Raw genomic sequence first — 20,799 nt, forward strand, 5'->3', positions numbered from 1 at the left:
GGCATTGCCTGGGGTGTAAGTGGTGAGGGCATTGGTGTAAGTGGTGAGGGCATTGTGGGGTGTAAGTGGCAGAGGACATTGTCTGGGGTGTAAATGGTGAGGGCATTGTCTGGGGAAATGGTGAGGGCATTGTCTGGGTGTAAGTGGTGAGGGCATTTCTAGGGTGTAAGTGGTAGGCCTGGGTGTAAGTGGTGAGGGCATTTCTTGGGGTGTAAGTGGTGAAGGCATTTCTTGGGGTATAAGTGGTGAGGGCATTTCTTGGGGTGTAAGTGGTGAGGGCATTTCTTAGGGTGTAAGTGGTAGGGGCATTGCTCGGGGTGTAAGCGGTGAGGGCATTTCTTGGGGTGTAAGTGGTGAGGGCATTTCCTGGGGTGTAAGTGGTGAGGGCATTGCTCGGGGTGTAAGTGGTGAGGCATTGCTTGGGTGTAAGTGGTGGGGGCATTTCTTGGGGTGTAAGTGGCAGGGGCATTTTTCGGGGTGTAAGTGGTGAGGGCATTTCTTGGGGTGTAAGTGGTAGGGGCATTGCTCGGGGTGTAAGTGGTGAGGGCATTTCTTGGGGTGTAAGTGGTGAGGGCATTTCTTGGGGTGTAAGTGGTGAGGGCATTTCTTGGGGTGTAAGTGGTGAGGGCATTGCTCGGGGTGTAAGTGGTGAGGGCATTTCTTGGGGTGTAAGTGGTGAGGGCATTTCTTGGGGTGTAAGTGGTGAGGGCATTTCTTGGGGTGTAAGTGGTAGGGGCATTGCTCGGGGTGTAAGTCTTGAGTATAACACTTGTTGGCCACACTGTCCATGTCCCTAATTGTCTGAGGTGTGTAACTGTTCCTGATGACATGTCCTTAATCTCGGCGCCTGGTGTTGTGCCGCACTGCTTCCCCTACCACACCACACCATGGTCAGACCACCTCCGTTAGCTTGTCCGCCTTCTGTAAATACACCTTTGCTTTCCTGTCCTCGGCGCTGTGAATGTGGTGGTGATGGTGGTGCCGTGGTGCAGCCCGAGCCAGAGGACGCGTGGGGGGACTGGGTCACTTTCTCGCCCTCACAGATCACCGCCCACGACGACGCCTTGTTCAGGGTAAGGAGTGCACGCGCGACACGGGAACCTGTGAGGTGGTTTCCGTGTGCTCGCTCAGCATGGGAGGCATCGCTACCTTTGTGTTACTCAAGTACTTGACTGTAAAAAGACATTGATTGACGTATTTGCAAGTCCGTTATAACTAGCCGCTGCAGTGTGGCGAGGTGGGCGTGTCTCCCAGCCACGCTCCTCCACGCTGCACGCACCGCATCGCAAGTGTTAAGTCTGCAGTGATGTGATTGGCACAGTTACACAGTTTTTAGTGGCTTCGTATTTCACCATTAGCTTGAGTACTTCACTGATTGGTTCATTTTACGTTTCGTCAGTATTTTCATTTGCCATGTCTGACTAGCCTGGCCCAGCGACCGAACTGACGACAGCCTCAAAGCGACGAGGCGGGTTTTGATCTGTCGCGGTGGCGGAGCGTCTCAGAGCATCTCAACGCGCGTGTTTCCCCCGGCCAGTGACCTAAAATAAAGTACCGCCCACCTGTCAACATAACCCAGGGGTGTAGAAACCCATTCATAACAGCCTCAAGAGTGTTCAAGCCCGCGCCGCACAGGGACCACCACACAGCTTCCTCGCGCCACATCGGACATCTGAGTGTCTCGTGGCCAGGCATGAACAGCTAGCACACAAGGCTCCACGCGTCCCTTTACCGCATTGTCGGCCCCGAAGACTGTGGCGTGGTATCCTTAGCCTCCGAGGAAACACGCAATGCTGAGACACGTTCATGCCTCCCTAATGAATATAGTAAAGAGGGACACGTAATATATCTGCGTTCCTATTTATATCAGTGCAGGACTCACGAGCTGGAAGTCAACTTGTCCTGACGGTCGCCTCTTTGTCGTGTTCCGAGTCTTCGTTGTCCAGCGAAGTTTATTGTTACTAAATATTGACGTTGTTGTGGCCAGTGCGTGCCCTGTTTTCTGCTGGACTTTCTGTAACTGCAACGTTTGTTATTAGATATACATGTGAAAGGTGATACAGTCCTAATAATTAGCTCACCAACGCCACTGCAGCCAAGCTTTTCTTGTTAATGGAGGCGGTAAAGGCTGAAAATCGTTCTCAATCGTAAACGGTTAGTCTTCGGTTGTTCAACGACCATGTATAACGACGGGCTGATAAATCTAGCAAAGAAGAAGAAGAAGAAGAGGTCTGCGGGTGTTCATCAGCGTGTAGACCGCTTTACTAACCTATCACAGCCACCTTTAGTACTGATAATGGTTGTATAGACGAGTGGCGGCGCTGTTTACTAATAATGGTTGCATAGACGAGTGGCGGCGCTGTTTACTAATAATGGTTGTATAGACGAGTGGCGGCGCTGTTTACTAATAATGGTTGTATAGACGAGTGGCGGCGCTGTTTACTAATAATGGTTGTACAGACGAGTGGCGGCGCTGTTTACTAATAATGGTTACGTAGACGAGTGGCGGCGCTGTTTACTAATAATGGTTACGTAGACGAGTGGCGGCGCTGTTTACTAATAATGGTTACGTAGACGAGTGGCGGCGCTGTTTACTAATAATGGTTACGTAGACGAGTGGCGGCGCTGTTTACTAATAATGGTTACGTAGACGAGTGGCGGCGCTGTTTACTAATAATGGTTGTATAGACGAGTGGCGGCGCTGTTTACTAATAATGGTTACGTAGACGAGTGGCGGCGCTGTTTACTAATAATGGTTACGTAGACGAGTGGCGGCGCTGTTTACTAATAATGGTTATATAGACGAGTGGCGGCGCTGTTTACTAATAATGGTTACGTAGACGAGTGGCGGCGTTGTTTACTAATAATGGTTACGTAGACGAGTGGCGGCGCTGTTTACTAATAATGGTTATAGACGAGTGGCGGCGCTGTTTACTAATAATGGTTACGTAGACGAGTGGCGGCGCTGTTTACTAATAATGGTTACGTAGACGAGTGGCGGCGCTGTTTACTAATAATGGTTACGCAGACGAGTGGCGGCGCTGTTTACTAATAATGGTTACGTAGACGAGTGGCGGCGCTGTTTACTAATAATGGTTACGTAGACGAGTGGCGGCGCTGTTTACTAATAATGGTTACGCAGACGAGTGGCGGCGCTGTTTACTAATAATGGTTACGTAGACGAGTGGCGGCGCTGTTTACTAATAATGGTTACGCAGACGAGTGGCGGCGCTGTTTACTAATAATGGTTAAATAGACGAGTGGCGGCGCTGTTTACTAATAATGGTTACGCAGACGAGTGGCGGCGCTGTTTACTAATAATGGTTACGTAGACGAATGGCGGCGCTGTTTACTAATAATGGTTACGCAGACGAGTGGCGGCGCTGTTTACTAATAATGGTTGTATAGACGAGTGGCGGCGCTGTTTACTAATAATGGTTGTATAGACGAGTGGCGGCGCTGTTTACTAATAATGGTTACGTAGACGAGTGGCGGCGCTGTTTACTAATAATGGTTGTATAGACGAGTGGCGGCGCTGTTTACTAATAATGGTTACGTAGACGAGTGGCGGCGCTGTTTACTAATAATGGTTACGTAGACGAGTGGCGGCGCTGTTTACTAATAATGGTTACGTAGACGAGTGGCGGCGCTGTTTACTAATAATGGTTACGCAGACGAGTGGCGGCGCTGTTTACTAATAATGGTTACGTAGACGAGTGGCGGCGCTGTTTACTAATAATGGTTACGTAGACGAGTGGCGGCGCTGTTTACTAATAATGGTTATATAGACGAGTGGCGGCGCTGTTTACTAATAATGGTTACGTAGACGAGTGGCGGCGCTGTTTACTAATAATGGTTACGTAGACGAGTGGCGGCGCTGTTTACTAATAATGGTTGTATAGACGAGTGGCGGCGCTGTTTACTAATAATGGTTGTATAGACGAGTGGCGGCGCTGTTTACTAATAATGGTTACGTAGACGAGTGGCGGCGCTGTTTACTAATAATGGTTGTATAGACGAGTGGCGGCGCTGTTTACTAATAATGGTTACGTAGACGAGTGGCGGCGCTGTTTACTAATAATGGTTACGTAGACGAGTGGCGGCGCTGTTTACTAATAATGGTTACGTAGACGAGTGGCGGCGCTGTTTACTAATAATGGTTACGTAGACGAGTGGCGGCGCTGTTTACTAATAATGGTTACGTAGACGAGTGGCGGCGCTGTTTACTAATAATGGTTACGTAGACGAGTGGCGGCGCTGTTTACTAATAATGGTTACGTAGACGAGTGGCGGCGCTGTTTACTAATAATGGTTACGTAGACGAGTGGCGGCGCTGTTTACTAATAATGGTTACGTAGACGAGTGGCGGCGCTGTTTACTAATAATGGTTACGTAGACGAGTGGCGGCGCTGTTTACTAATAATGGTTACGTAGACGAGTGGCGGCGCTGTTTACTAATAATGGTTACGCAGACGAGTGGCGGCGCTGTTTACTAATAATGGTTACGTAGACGAGTGGCGGCGCTGTTTACTAATAATGGTTACGCAGACGAGTGGCGGCGCTGTTTACTAATAATGGTTGTATAGACGAGTGGCGGCGCTGTTTACTAATAATGGTTGTATAGACGAGTGGCGGCGCTGTTTACTAATAATGGTTATATAGACGAGTGGCGGCGCTGTTTACTAATAATGGTTGTATAGACGAGTGGCGGCGCTGTTTACTAATAATGGTTATATAGACGAGTGGCGGCGCTGTTTACTAATAATGGTTTAATAGACGAATGGCGGCGCTGTGTACTAATAATGGTTGTAGGGACGAGTGGCGGCGCTGTTTACTAATAATGGTTGTATAGACGAGTGGCGGCGCTGTTTACTAATAATGGTTACGTAGACGAGTGGCGGCGCTGTTCACCCCGCGGGGCGCACCACACCGGCGGCGGCAGAGGACCCGTGTCAGTGTCATCGTCAGCATGGGTCGGCTCCCTGTGGTGTCACGTCGGCGCATGCAGGCGGTGCACGCGTCGAGTTTCAAGTGTGTCTAGATGTACTTTTGTTTTACTTTTATGATTTGGTTCCGCGTCTCCGTCACTGGCTGTGTTCAGAGGGCATGTTGAACCCCCTTGTGACTGTTTTGTTTCATAGCAGGACACGGAGCAGGTGTTCTCTGGGACGGACGCCTCCTGATGTCCTAGAAGATGTGCCCCTGACAGTTTGTGCTGCACGCATTGTGTTATAATATTTATGTTCTGTTCTGTGTTAGCCCGGGAACACGAGCCACCGGGCACGACACACACGCCCCTGAGGCCGTCTGTGCATGTGCGGGGCGTTGTCGTGGCTCAGTGTTCCGTTCATCCTTCTGTTCCGTGTAGTCTTGGGGAGCATGGTGACAGTATCTTGTTGTTCGTACTGCAGTAGACGTAATGACTTCGTTTTCTGGAATGTGTATGTTAGCATTAACTCAGTAACGTCACTAACATGTTTATTTGTAAGTCGTTTCAAACTCCACTCACTAAACCTCTCTCTGGGAAAGGAGACTAAATGTATGATCACATATAAAACCTATTTACCTCTTAAACATACTTGGGGTTTGATCCTATATCTGCATGTTTTTGACGTCCATACAAAGCCGTGAGATACATTCCTTTAGGGGAGGTTGACTTAAATGATCACCAACACTCGAGCAACGTTCCCCTATAACACATCGGTTGTCCCAAGGTAGTGCAAGCAGACGGAGCATTGCCTTCACGGGCCTTGTAGCCACGTGGACCTCCCTGCTCGGTGCCGCCTCTCAGTACCTTCCCCTATTCCCCTGAAGGTGTTCGCCAGAGATGCGGACGTGGGCATGAACGGTGACCTGGACTACAGCATCAGGACCGGCAAGGGCAAGAAGGGCCGCTTCAAGATCCACCCGAAGACTGGCCAAGTGTACAGCAACAAGGCCTTTCCCCCGAGCAAGACCTTCGATTTGATGGTGAGTGCTGACATGCCTTTTTTTACTGCTAAAGAAACAGCTCAAGGGCAACAAAAAAAGGTATAAAAAAAAGCCTGCTAATCGCTGCTCCTACAGAGACAAAAGTGATGAGCGGCCAGGAGGAGAGGTGTCTTGATACGCTCCTCTTGAAAGAATTCAAGTCAGAGGCAGGAGGAAATATAGACGAAGGAAGGCTGTTCCAGAGTTTACCAGTGTAAGGGATGAAAGAATGAAGATGCTGGTTAACTCTTGCATAAGGGATTTGGGCAGTAGAATATTCGTGTAAAAATTGATCCCATGATAAGGTTGCTTCCCCTTACCTTAGCTATGATAACAGTAATTGGCTGAGACAAGATAAATCCCCCTAGAAAACAGTATACCCCAAACTGTTCCCCATATTCCCGAACATTTCGGGGCTCAGGTCGGTATCTTGAGAAGTTTCCGCCGCTCACACCAACCATTTCCAAAGGCCGAAGAGAAGGTTCATCGGGTTCTAATGAGTGTTTTTAGTTCCATAGTACAGATGATGGGTCAGACTACCACCAGGGTCATAAAACTACCCCTGGAAATGACCAAAACTCCTGCGAAAGCCTTGTCAAATACATGTGTCAGGTCGCCGGAATATGTAAGAATGTGGCCCTCCCTGAGTTACACACCCACATTTGATAAGGATTTTGTAGAGGTTGCTATTGGTATTCCCACGGGTAGTTTTATGAGCCTAGTGATAGTTTTACAAGGCTTCTGCACCATGAACCAAAAGCCAACTCATTAGAACCCAATTAATCTCCTTTTCGGCTCTTGGAAATACTTGTGAGAACTGAAATCGTGTGAGAATACTGACTTGAATCTGTTTGTCTCACTCACACACCTTCCCTTCCTCCTCCTCCTCCTCCCCTTCAGAGCCTGGAAATACTTGTTGTGAGAGATAGAATCGCCTGGGAATATCTGACGTGAATCTGTTTGTCTCACTCACACACCTTCCCTTCCTCCTCTTCCTCCCCTTCAGAGCCTGGAAATACTTGTTGTGAGAGATAGAATCGCCTGGGAATATCTGACGTGAATCTGTTTGTCTCACACACCTTCCCTTCCTCCTCTTCCCCTTCAGAGCCTGGAAATACTTGTTGTGAGATCTGAAATCGTGTGAGAATGCGGACGATAACTCCATTGCCTCCCTAACACCTCACCCTCCCCTTCCTCTTACCCTTAGAGCCTGGAAACACTTGTTTGAGATTGCATCGCCTGAATATACGGATGGAATTTGTTTATTTCTTCCCCGTCAGAGCCTGGAAATACTTGTGTGAGAGCTGAAACCGTCTGAGAGTATACGGACGAGAACTCCCTTGGCTCCCTAACACCTCCTCTTCCTCCTCCTCCTCAGATCCAGGTGAAGGACAACGGGGCGCCGCAGCTGACGGCCACCACGCGGGTCCTCGTGCGTGTGATGGACGTGCCCGAGGAGTCTCCCAACCCGCCGGTCCTGCAGCCGCCGCCCCCCGCCCACGTGATGGAGACGGACGCCGGGCCACCTGGTGTCCTTCATCAACGCTCAGGACCCGGATAACGACACCTTGTGGTACTACATCACAGGTGAGGGACATATAGGGTTGCATTCTTAACCCGGTAGCAGCGACGGGCCAAATTTGTGCCATGATGATACATAATCTGATCACAAATGCATTGATATATATTATGAAATGGTTTGTGTGAGGGGTGATTTTTTATCATTTTTCTCGCTTGGAGGGACCATTAAGAAACTTGATCCCCGCTGCTACCGGGTTAAACATTTCGGAGCCCAAGCAAATCTATTTGACAAGACTTTCGTAGGAGTTGTGGGCATTTCCAGGAGTAGTGTTATGACCCTGGTGTTACGTTGACCCTTCTTCTGTAACTTGATCCTAAAAAAAACGCTCATTAGAACCTGACTGATCTCCTTTTTGGCCTTTGGAAATTATTGATGTGAGAACCGAAAGCGTCAAGCAATACCGGTCGGAGGCCCTTGCTGATTTTGCTGCATTCCTATTCATACGGAGATGTGCACCGCCGCCACGCGCAGCTATTGCCTGTGCTCCCAACTGTACCTTTAGTCACCGCTTCTCCTCGTCTTGGTAGCCGGTACGAGTACAGGAACAGTGACCAGACTAACTGTTTACACTGGTCACAGAATGGCTGACTCTTTTTTTTTTTTTGTTGTTGTTGTTAGATCAGTATTTTTTTTAAAGGGAAATCCTTAGAAGAGTGACGTTTAGTTCTAGGTTATGATTTTCTCACTTTGTTTCCTTTGATAACGTGTTTTCTCTAATGGCCAGAAATACTTTTTTTTTCGCCTCTTTTTTTTTCGCTACAGAATGGCGACCGTAAGTTTTGGGTTGTATTAGTGATTTGAGGGAAAAACAATACCTACTAAGTAAGAGTTACCTAGTCACGTTTATTTCAAGGATGTGATTTGCTCGCTTCATTTCCTCAGCTAAACTGTTTTTCTACCGGTCAGAGTAACTTCTTTTCACGCTACGGACTGGCTACCTCAGTCAAGTTTTGGGTGTATCGGTGACTGGGGGGAAATTTTTACCTAGGACATGTCTCGCTCGCTTTGTTTTCTTTGCTAACGTATTTTTCTACCGGTCAGAGTAACCGTTTTTCACGCTACGGAATGGCTACCTCAGTCAGGTTTTGGGTGTGTCAGTAAGTGGGGAAAAAGTATACCTAGGACATGTCTCGCTCGCTTTGTTTTCTTTGCTAACGTATTTTTCTACAGGCCAGAGTAACCGTTTTTCACGCTACGGAATGGCTACCTCAGTCAAGTTTTGGGTGTGTCAGTAATTTTGGGAAGAATAATACGTAGGATATGTTTCTCTGGCTTTGTTTTCTTTGTTAACGTGTTTTCTATCGTTCAGAGTAACTTTTTTTTTTACGCTACAGAATGGCTACCTCAGTGAAGTTTGGGGTGTGTCAGTAACTGGGGGAAAAATTATACCTAGGACACGTCTCGCTCGCTTCTTTGCTAACGTATTTTTCCATCAGTCAGAGTAACCGTTTTTTACCCTACAGAATGGCGAACTCAGTCAAGTTTTGGGGTGAATCAGTAATTTTTGGGAAGAATAATACGTAGGATATGTTTCTCTGGCTTTGTTTTCTTTTTTAACGTGTTTTCTACCGGTCAGAGTAACTTTTTTTTTACGCTACAGGATGGCGAACTCAGTCAAGTTTTGGGGTGAATCCGTAATTTTTGGGAAGAATTATACCTAGAATGTGTTTCGCTCGCTTTCTTTCCTTTGTTAACGTAATTTTCTACCGGTCAGAGTAACTGTTTTTTCACGCTACAGAATGGCGAACTCAATTTTTGGATTGAATCATTAATTTCGGGGAAGAATAATACCAAGGATATGTTTTGCTCGCTCCATTTCCTTTGCGAACGTGTTTTCTACTGGTCAGAATATCCGTTCATACGCAACAGAATGGCTAACTCATCTTTGGGGGTTGAATCAGTAAATTGGGAGAGGAAAATAATGCCTTAGAGTTAGTAACGTATATCTCTATGGTGATCTGTTGTGTTCGCTTCGTTTCCTTCGATTACGGTTGTGTCCCGTCTCCTGGGATCTGTTCCCTTCTCCTATAATTCCTTCCCCTTCTGTCTCTCTCCGGCATATGACCACAGATGTTGCGCCGACTAAACGAAACTTTCCAACTTTTCCTTCGATTACACGTTTTTCTACCGGTCAGCATAACTTTTTACCTTACAGAATGGCGAACTACGTCAAGTTTTGGGGCGAATCAGTAATTTGGGATAAGTTTTGCTCGCTTCATTTTTTTTTTCTCGTGGGCAGAGTAACTTTTTTTTTACGCTACAGAATCAGTAATTTGGGATAAGTTTTGCTCGCTTCATTTCCTTTTTCTCGTGGGTAGAGTAACTTTTTTTACGCTACAGAATCAGTAATTTGGGATAAGTTTTGCTCGCTTCATTTCCTTTTTCTCGTGGGCAGAGTAACTTTTTTTTACGCTACAGAATCAGTAATTTGGGATAAGTTTTGCTCGCTTCATTTCCTTTTTCTCGTGGGCAGAGTAACTTTTTTTTTACGCTACAGAATCAGTAATTTGGGGAAAAACAATACCCAGGATATATTTTGCTCGCCTCATTTCCTTTGCTAACGTATTTTTCTCGTGGGCAGATTAACCTTTTTTTTACGATTCAGAATGGCGAACTCAATCAAGTTTTGGGAATATCAGAACTGGGGGGAAAATGATACCTAGGATATGTGTTGCTCGCTTCATTTCCTTTGCTAACGTATCTTTCTCGCGGGCAGATTACATTTTTTTTTTTTTTTTACGCTTCAGAATGGCGAACTATTTATTTTTTTGGTATATCAGAACTGTGGGGAAAAAATGATACCTAGGATATGTGTTGCTCGCCTCATTACCTTTGCTAACGTATCTTTCTCGTAGGCAGATTAACTTTTTTTCTTTTTACGCTACAGAATGGCGAACTCAGTTAAGTTTTGGGTATATCAGAACTGGGGGGGAAAATAATACCCAGACATGTCTCGGTCGCTCTGTTTTCTTTGCTAACGTATCTTTCTACCGGTCAGAGTAGCTTTTCTTTTTACGCTACAGAATGGCGAACTCTAGTTTTGGATTGAATCACTAATTTGGGGGAAGAATAATACCAAGAATATGTTTCGCTCGCTTCATTTCCTTGGCTAACGTGTTCTCCACTGGTCAGAATATCAGTTTTTACGGTACAGAATGGCTAAGTCGGTCAAGTTTTGGGGTGAATCAGTAAATAGGGTGAAAATAATACCTATAAAGAGTTAGTAACGTTTATTGGGTATGCGGCGGCTGAGTGGTAGCGTGCTGGGCCCACATTCATCGCGTGATGGACGACGCGAGTTCGAATCCCCACGCTACCACCTCGGATTTTTCAGTCACCGCCGAGTGGCTTAAAACTACCCATATGCTGTCCTGAAGACCACCCATCAACCCGGACTCTAGAGGAAACCGTCCAAGTGAATCAAGAACGAGTTCCGGGGGGCAGCATGAGCCAAGATAAGATGGCGCCACTATAAACACCTGCCAGCGCCAATACGGGCTGGGGCCGACTTCCATCCAGGCCCCTCAAGCAGGCCTACTGGCGCTATAGGCGTAGACGTAAAAAAAAAAAAAATTCTACGGTGATCTGTTTTTTTCGCTACATTACCTTTGACACGTTTTTCTATTGGTACACTACAGAATGGCTAACTCATTTTTGTTTTGTTTTGTTTTTATGGTTGCATAAATACTTTTTGGGGGAAATCATACCCAAGGAATTGCTTCTACGATATGTTTTGCTCGCTTCCTTCCCTTTGCTAATGTGTCTTTCTCGCGGGCAGAGGGTGACGAGAGCGGCCGGTTCAGCATGGGCGTGGACTCTGGCCTGGTGAGCTTGGCCCGCCGCCTGGACCACGAGGAGCAGCACCACTACGCCCTCACCGTCACGGCCACAGACGGCGTCCACACCGCCGCCACCAAGGTCAGTGTGCGAGAGAGAGAGAGAGAGAGAGAGAGAGAGAGAGAGAGAGAGAGAGAGAGAGAGAGAGAGAGAGAGAGAGAGAGAGAGAGAGAGAGAGAAACACAAAGGAAGAACAAACAACAGCAGACCTGCTGGTCCTTACGAGGCTGTTTGTGACAAGCTACACTAACTATCTAATCAAAGGTGGAAGATGAAGGACAGCAAAGGCGAAGGCTCCTCCCCACCCACCATCCCTCCAGCCAAAGCTGGCAGGAAAGGAAAAAGAACCATGCAGCATGGAAAAACTGCATGGAATTTATGTAGGAAAGAGGAAAGAACTACCATTACTGCTACCACTAACCGGGCGATAAAAGCGGACAAGGACACCAGTATTCGAAAGAACTTAACGTTATTACGACAATGAGTAATATCTTAGTTGCTGGTTGGATTCAAAATACTTGTCTAATCTATTCTTGAAGGCCGTAACTGTTGTACTATCAACGACATCACAGGGTAGAGAGCTCCAAACATTAACAACTCGATTGAAGAAGAAGTGTTTAGCTTCGTGCGACGAGAATCTTTTACCACTTATCTTCAAATTGTGATTTCTTCTTGTTCTATTTGATCGATCAATTGTAAAGTAATCTTCCGCATTAATATCACTGAATCCTTTAAACATTTTAAACACTTCTATTAGATCGCCTCGCATTCTTCGTTTTGATAGGCTGAATAAATTTACTTCTTTAAGCCTTTGTTCATATGATAAATTTCTCAACCTAGGAATCATCTTTGTTACTCTTCGTTGAACCCGTTCCAACTTTTCTATGTCTTTTCTGTAATAGGGAGACCAAAACTGTACACAGTACTCTAGACGGGTCGAACCAACGAATTATACAGTTTTAATATTACTTTTTCCGATTTATTATTAAAGACTCGTCCGATGAAGCCAACCAATTTGTTTGCAGTTTTAACTACCTCTGAACAATGCTGACCGGGCTTTAAATCGCTTGATATAGTGATTCCAAGATCCTTTTCTTTACTTACTGCAGAAAGTTGTTGGCCATTCATTACGTACCGAACGCGATTGTTATTTTTCCGATGTGCAACACTTTACATTTGTCAACGTTAAATTTCATTTGCCATTGATTGTCCCAACGTGCAAGTCGATCTAGATCTGATTGTAAACTTCCTCGTCGAGTGTCGCAGTTACTTTACTAGCAATTTTTGTGTCATCAGCAAATTTTGATACTTTGCAAGTGAGCCCATCATCGATATCATTAACATAAATTAAGAAGAGCATGGGGCCAAGCACTGATCCTTGAGGTACGCCGCTTCTGACATCGAGCCAGTTAGATGTAACACCGTTTAGAACTACTCTCTGTTTCCGCTCAGACAGCCAGTCCGCAAGCCAATAGTGAGAGACGAAAATATGTAATAAGAGATAGAATAGAGAGAGAGAGAGATGAAAATATGTAATAAGAGATAGAATAGAGAGATGAAAATATGTAATAGAGAGAGAGAGAGAGAGAGAGAGAGAGAGAGAGAGAGAGAGATGAAAATATGTAATAAGAGATAGAATAGAAAGACACGTAAATAGAGAAAAACAGAGAGAGAGAGGCTGTGTTTATAATTCTGAGCATCGTTTTCTCTCTCTCTCTCTCTCTCTCTCTCTCTCTCAATAAGATACTCGCTAACTGTTAACTCTTGCCCCACCGTGTTGTATTCCATTGCTCCAGCACAGAGCACACAGCACAGAGCACACAAACAACGTGACTCACTCCCGCCCGTAAACTTTTATTTTTATGCCGTCAAAATTATAGTCTCATGATGTCATCGGCCGGCGAGCTGAATGCGGTGCGGCCTCTCCCTCCCTCTCTCTCTCTATGTTAACCCCGGCGCCGTAACAAAGTGAATTTAAAGTACAATATTTTTCATGGCAGCTAATATTGTTTGTAAATTGTTAAAGCACTTTGTGACATATGCAAATTCGGGGCGACGGTTGCTCTTTTGTTTTTCGAAAGCGACACAAAGGCAAAATGCACTGCCCAGCCTGCGGTGAACTGTGACTAACGACGAAGTGTAGAGTTTTTGCCTTATAAACTAACTCTCCCTCCAAACTGAGTGCTGATGTATAGGGGCTTGTACCCTAACCAGCATGCCTCCAAGGTTGGCGTTATCAGACGCTTCCGCTTCTCACATCAGCAATTTCCAAAGGCCAAAAGGGAGATTAGTCGGGTTCTAATGAGTGTTCTTTTAAGCTCAATTAATGTACAGAGGAAGGGTCAGACTACCACCAGCCACCGTGCGTCCAAGGTTGGTGTTCTCAGTCGCTTCCGCTTCTCACATCAGCATTTCCAAAGGCCAAAAGGGAGAGTGGTCGGGTTCTAATGAATGTTCTTTTAGGTTCATGTTACAGAGGAAGGGTCAGACTACCACCAGGGTCACAAAACTACCCCTGGATATGCTCAAAACTCCCTTGTCAAATATGTGAGCTTTGGTTCCATAATATTTAAGAGATCAGTTGTGTTCTAATAAGTGTTTTTAGGTTCATGATATAAAGGAAGGACCAAACTATCACCAGGGTCATTCCGCTTCGATCCTGTGGCGGTATTTTAGCTCGAAGGTCTTGTGATACTTTACCTTTATGACTCGCGAATATGTCCTCCAAGTTACGGGCGGGCGCGGTGTTCTCCCCATGACATATGTCTCGATGGTGAGTAGTGTGTTTACCCTAAGTCTATATACACCAAGTCAAGTCATACGCAGGTTTGTGGGAGGAGACACGGCCGAGGCGTGGTTTACGCGTGACACTGCTTAGAGCCAAACTACTAAAGGTTTCAGGGGCCGTGTTCCCCTGTTTTTTGCATATAAAACTTTAACAAAGCGTCGGACAAGGATGTTATTTTGGCAGTGGATGTTTGAGACCCCGACCTAATGGGCAGAATTATGATTCATTATCCACATGTGACACCAAATCATATTTTTGCCCATTTGGTCGGGGTCTCAAACATCCACTGCCAAAATAACATCCTTGTCCGACGCTTTGTTAAAGTTTTATTTGCGAAAAACAGGGGAACACGGCCCTGAAACCGTTAGTAGAGAAGAATGAAACAGGGATTTAGAGAAAACGAAGAAAGGCGGACTAATTTAAATCAATCACTTCATTATACCCTCCCTCACACCCCACACCGCCGTTTGTAGGCAATGGAATTGCAGTCACGCAATAGCACAATAAAAAGACATATTTTTTCGTCAGTGGCTTGCCTGAACGCGCTGTGAAAGGAGGCGAGAATGCATATCCAGAGTGCACATACGGCCCCAACTTTAGTCACCCCTGAACTGGCGGGTATTTTTTTTTTTTTAGCTTCAAGTGACGTCATCCCGCTGCTCCGCCCCAAAACCGCCTCCTGCGCGTACCGGTCGCAGTTTTGAAGCAGAGTGACTTGACTTGGTATATATAGACTTAGGGCCGTATTACTAAACATTTCGCCGCCCAAGTACACATATTTGACAAGGCTTTCGTATGAGTTTTGGGCATTTCCAGGAGTAGTTTTATGACCCTGGTGGTAGTGTGACCCTTCCTCTGTACCGTGAACTTAAAGAAACACTCATTAGAACTCAGTTGATCCCCTCTTTGACCTTTAGAAATACAGATGTGAGAAGCGAGTATGTCTTATAATACCGACCTAATTAGTGTTTACCGATGAGCGGAGGGGAGCGCGGGCCGGGCCATTGCATCGTAAAGCAGACTAATACCGCTGCAAGTTGTTATCACCGGGCCGTTTGCTGCCTCACGCTACTAGCGGCGGTATTCTCAGACGCTTCCACCTCTCACATCAGTCACTGCCAAAGGCCGAAAAGGAGATTTATATTGTTGTAAAGAGTGTTATTTAGGGTCATGGTGCAGAGGAAGGGTCAAACTACCACCAGGGACATAAAACTACTGATGGAAATGCCCTCAACTCCTACGAAAGCCTTGTCAATTGTGTGTGCTTAGGCTCCGAAATTTTTAAGCATAGGGCCCAGGGTCGCTATTCTCAGACCCCTCCGCCTCCACATCAGTCATTTCCAAAGGCCGAAAAGAAGATTTATATTGTTCTAATGAGTGTTTTTTTAGGCTCATTATACAGAGGAGGGTCAAACTACCACCAGGTTCGTAAAAGTACCCTGGAAATGCCGCAGCTCCTCCGAAAGCCTTGTCAAATGTGTGCTTGGACGCCGAAATTTCTAAGTATAGGGCATAGTGAACCTATCCTCAGACGCTTCCGCCTTCACATCAGTCATTTCAAAAAGACGAAAAGGAGATTTATATGGTTCTAATGAGTGTTTTTTTAGGCTCATGGTGCAGAGGAAGGGTTAAACTCCCACCAGGTTCATAAAAGTATCCTTCCAAATGCTCAAACTACCACCAGGTTCATAAAAGTAGCCCTGGAAATGCCCGCAGCTCCTCCGAAAGCCTTGCCTGATACATGTGCTGGGTCGCCGGAATGTTTAAGAGTAAGGCCCCAGAGATGTTCGTGACTGAAAGCGTCGCCAACTTTTAGTGATATCGAAAAAGTGGCTTATTGATCCGTAGGTTTCTTCATATTCTCCCGAGGATGCAGTATTAGATGGTAACGGTGGTGTTTTGTTTGTTCGTTTGTTTGTTTACAGCAAGGGAGACAGCTCAAGGGCAAAACAAAAAAGCAACAAAAGAAGCCCGCTAGGCGCTGCTCCAACAAGACGAGGCTGAGTAAGAGGCCAAAAGAGAGGTCAAAACGTGTGGAAGAGTTTCATCGCATCAAACACTCATCAGCCGCCTGTCAGATGAGCCAAATAATTATAAGCTGCGGATGACCAAGACTGTGGCTGCTATAGTTTGTACGCCTCGTTACGCTCGCATTGTGCTACCTCAAGTGTTGTTTGATCTCTCTCTCTCTCTCTCTCTCTCTCTCTCTCTCTCTCTCTCTCTCTCTCTCTCTCTCTCTCTCTCTCTCTCTCTCTCTCTTTCGTTTGATAAAGTCCCACATAAGCGTTTGATAAAGTCCCACATCATAAATTACTTTATAAATTAAAGCAAATAGGCATTGACGGTCAAGTAAACCAATGGATCGCGAATTGATTGAGCAACAGACAACAAAGAGTTGTGATTGACGGATTTAACTCAGAGTGGGCGCCGGTCACTAGTGGCGTCCTCAGGGCTCGATTCTTGGCCCAGTGCTCTTCATTATTTACATCAACGACGTGGATGTTGGACTCAATAATCGCATTAGTAAATTTGCAGACGACACAAAGATTGGTAACTCGGTTCTCACTGACGAAGACAGGCAAAGCCTCTAAGAGGATTTGCACAAAATTTCAGCTTGGTCGGATAAATGGGAGATGCCCTTTAACGTAGACAAGTGCCAGGTCCTTCAAGTTGGAACAAAAAATAAAAAGTTCGATTACGAAATACGCGGCGTTAAACTCACAAGCGTTCAATGCGTTAAGGACCTGGGGATTAAAATCGCGTCAAACCTCAAATTCTCACATCAATGCATCGATGCAGCAAATAAAGCGAACAGAATGTTGGGCTTCATTAAAAGAAACTTTTTATTCAAGAATAAAGATGTAATACTTCCGCTCTACAATAGTTTAGTCAGACCCCACTTGGAATATGCGGTACAGTTTTGGTCTCCCCACCATGCAAAGGACATTGCTAAACTAGAAGGTGTTCAGCGTCGAGCAACAAAATGATCCCTTCCTTGCGCAACAAATCCTACGAAGAAAGGCTTTCCACCCTTAACATGTTCTCTCTTGAGAAACGTCGCCTCCGAGGAAAACTGATCGAATGTTTTAAAATACTTAATGGTTTCACGAATGTAGACAGAACAAAATTGTTTATGATCGATGACACTTTGCGAATGAGGAACAATGGCACAAAACTCAAATGTAGACAAGTAAACTCAGACTGCACCAAAATTTTCTTCACCAACGTTGTAGTGCGAGAATGGAATAAGCTCCCACCATCAGTGGTCCAGTGTAACACGATTGACTCCTTTAAAAACAAGCTCGACCGTCACTTCCTTGAACTTAATATTAACTAGAGTAGAAAAGCAACGTTTTGGAGCCATCTGATTAATGTAAAATCACTTAGGTTTAAGGACAGACCACCTAGTCTGGACCATGGGGTCTGTGTGGTCTGATTTTCTATGTAAATCTATGTAAATCTCTCTCTCTCTCTCTCTCTCTCTCTCTCTCTCTCTCTCTCTCTCTCTCTCTCTCTCTCTCTCTCTCTCTCTCTCTCTCTCTCTCTCTCTCTCGTTATAGTTATAGTTATAGTTATCTCTCCAACATTCCTTTCCACACAACACACCCTTCCCGTCAGCTGTCCGTCATTTCCCCCTTGGCTAACGTAACCACTTGGTGCCTCCCTTGCCGCAGCCAGGACCTACGAGGGTGCCGTGAGCGAGGACGTGGCGCCGGGGTCCACCGTGGTCACCCTGCAGTGCCGAGACAGGGACCAGTCACCCACGGCGTCCTCCGCGGTGTACTTCACGCTGCACCACGCCCAGGCCTTGGCGTCCCAGGGCCTCTTCACCGTGGACTCGTTCACTGGTGACCTCATCGTGGCCGAGCCCCTGGACAGGTCAGACGAGCAGCTGGCGTGTCAAGCTGCAAGAAACAAAGATGAATAGTCTTGCTGTCTGAGTATACTGAATGCAGTTATTGAACATGTGATAACCTTGAGGCTCATCTCCACGTAGGGAGGTGTCCAGCGTCCACGAGCTGACCGTGAGCTGCAGGGACCGCGGCCGACAGGAGAACGCAGACTTTGCCCGCGTGTCCGTGACGGTGGAGGACGACAACGACCACGAGCCCGTCTTCCTGGAGCCCATGATCATCGCCAAGGTGAGTACACTGTGCCTGCGGCGGCTCGTGCACCGCCGCCTCAACCGACACCAGTTACCTGACCTGTGAAATATCGCCGGAGTTGAAGAATACTTTTCGTAAGTATTATAGGAAGTTAATTAAAGCAACTACATCACTATTATACACAGAAAACGTATAAATAGGCGATTCATATCTAATCCAGAGAAAAAAGTTTGTATATGACGAACGTTCCAACATAATATTTGAATAATGGAACAATCTGATGAACTAAAGTCAAATGTATAGTTATTGTATGACGAGTCTCGTCCCGGCGCGTGCCTCACCGTGCCGTGGGGTGCGGGTCCGTAAACAGCCGTTGTCAATAGTCGTGTTTCACCTCCCGCCCAAATAACACAAGTCCAGCAAACAGAGGCCGCGCCAGGGGATGTATCGTTGCTCTCCCATCGGACCGAATCCTCCAAACTTACGACGCTCCTCTGGCCAGAACCGAACAATGATGACTAGTGTGTGTGTGTGTGTGTGTGTGTGTGTGTGTGTGTTTTAGAGAGAGAGAGAGAGAGAGAGAGAGAGAGAGAGAGAGACCCTAAATCAGTACCTTTCAGCTCCTTTCGAGACGTTTAAAAACGTAACCCATCTTCTTTTCTGAGTCATAACAACGAGTCAATATCCCGGCGGCTTAAATCACGGGAAGCTGCGGGACACAAAGACAGGGTTAGCCTCCCAAAGGTCGGCGGCGGGGCCCGGGGATTTGCAACGCCACTTAACTCCTTGTAAACTTCACGAGCAGGCGGTGAAAAGGACGAGGCGAGAGGCGGCCTTAAACAGCGGGGCGGCCTGAGAGGAGTAGCCATAAAGTTAGGAGCACGGTAAGAATAGCCATAAAAGTAGCGGCGAAAGACAGAGGAGCGGCAGGGCGGGGAGGAGGAGAGATCAAAGGCAGGAGCTTGAAGTGGGCGCTTCAGACGAACACCCTCTTACCCTACGAGGCTGAAGGGGGTGTGAGATGCAGTCCCGACAACCTACACGTACGGGGACGCTCCATAAAGGCGTGAACGAGGCTCTTTGGGGGGGTGAAGGAGGAGAGGAAAAGAGTAGGAGAAGAAGGAGGAGGTGGAAGAGGCACGTGAGATAGTTAGTGACGTTAAATTAGTGGACGTTTACGGAGCGATTAACTTCGTATAAATTGTTTAGTCCGTGATGAAAATACGTCAGAAAGAACGATGTGTTATGACGTGCTTTGGGCGTGATTGGCCTGTAATGGTAAGGAAGGAGAGTTTTATTATTATTATTATTATTATTATTATTATTATTATTATTATTATTATTATTATTATTCCTGTTGTTGTTTTTACTTGTAGTAGTAGTAGTAGTAGTAGTAGTAGTAGTAGTAGTAGTAGTAGTAGTAGTAGTAGTAGTAATAGTAGTAGTAGTGGTAGTAGTAGTATGTTGTAGTAGTAGTAGTAGTAGTAAATAGATGTAGTAGCCTAGTTGTAGTAGTAGTCAATTGTTGTTGTTCTTGTTGTTGTTCTTTTTCTTCTTCTTCTTCTTCTTCTTTTAGTAATAGTAGGGATGGTTGTAGTAGTAGTAGTAGTAGTAGTAATGGTAGTAGTAGTAGTAGTAGTAGTAGTAGTAGTAGTAGTAGTAGTAGTATTTTTTGTCATTGTTACTATTATTAGCGTTGCCATTGTTGTTATTGCTATTATAATTAGTATCAGTATAATATTCTTGTCATTATTATTATTCATATTACTTGTGTTCATACTTTCAAAACTACTGCTTACATTATTATCGACGTTAGTGTCATTAATATAATTTTAACACTTTGTTTACTTCTGTTCTGATGCAATTACAATTATTACTCTCTCTCTCTCTCTCTCTCTCTCTCTCTCTCTCTCTCTCTCTCTCTCCTTCACACCGACCTCTCCTGTCTCTTCCCCACTCACCCTCTCTTCACACTATACGCCCATACCCCCGGCCCCCTCGCTCCCCACACCGCACCAACCGCCCCTTGGTTACGCTAACCTCTGTAACCTCGATGCCATGCTGACACTAACAAATCTCCACATCGCACTGATAATATCTCCATCCCAACTCTCTCTCTCTCTCTCTCTCTCTCTCTCTCTCTCTCTCTCTCTCATCCTTTGAAAACAATGTGTCAGCCTATTATATTGATTATAATCCTATCTATATATCTGTCAATGTCGCTAAACTAATAGGAATATTAATATTAGTGTCATTCCACAGTAGATATCACTACTACTTTCAATCATAATCAATAATCAGTCATTATTACTACATGTACTACCAATATTCCTGTTGTCATTAATATCAATATCTATAATTTTATAAATGCTTGACCCTCCAAGCCAAAGAAGATGCTGCGTTTGTACAAAAGAAGATCACAGATGTATAAACTGTGCATGTGTTAAGGAGAAAAGACGCTGTACGAACTGTAACATGAGCGACAGGTGCCAAAATCCCCTGGGCAGGGATCAGAG

At 45.7% G+C, this 20,799-nt stretch overlaps 1 protein-coding gene across 1 annotated transcript in view; it reads left to right on the forward strand.

Annotated features, from left to right (window-relative positions):
* The first annotated feature begins 686 nt into the window (after positions 1-686).
* LOC126989282 (fat-like cadherin-related tumor suppressor homolog) overlaps positions 687-20,799 on the forward strand; it is a 48,191-nt gene continuing 28,078 nt past the window's right edge. Inside the window, exons 1-7 of the mRNA XM_050847925.1 lie at positions 687-1,073; positions 5,815-5,970; positions 7,349-7,499; positions 11,331-11,470; positions 12,842-12,863; positions 17,852-18,056; positions 18,175-18,319. Coding sequence (XP_050703882.1) covers positions 888-1,073; positions 5,815-5,970; positions 7,349-7,499; positions 11,331-11,470; positions 12,842-12,863; positions 17,852-18,056; positions 18,175-18,319 — 1,005 coding nt within the window. The 5' untranslated portion in view covers positions 687-887. The remainder of the gene's footprint in view (positions 1,074-5,814; positions 5,971-7,348; positions 7,500-11,330; positions 11,471-12,841; positions 12,864-17,851; positions 18,057-18,174; positions 18,320-20,799) is intronic.

This window comes from Eriocheir sinensis, unplaced genomic scaffold (assembly GCF_024679095.1).
Source record: "Eriocheir sinensis breed Jianghai 21 unplaced genomic scaffold, ASM2467909v1 Scaffold1122, whole genome shotgun sequence".
Classification (NCBI taxonomy): Eukaryota; Metazoa; Arthropoda; class Malacostraca; order Decapoda; family Varunidae; genus Eriocheir; species Eriocheir sinensis.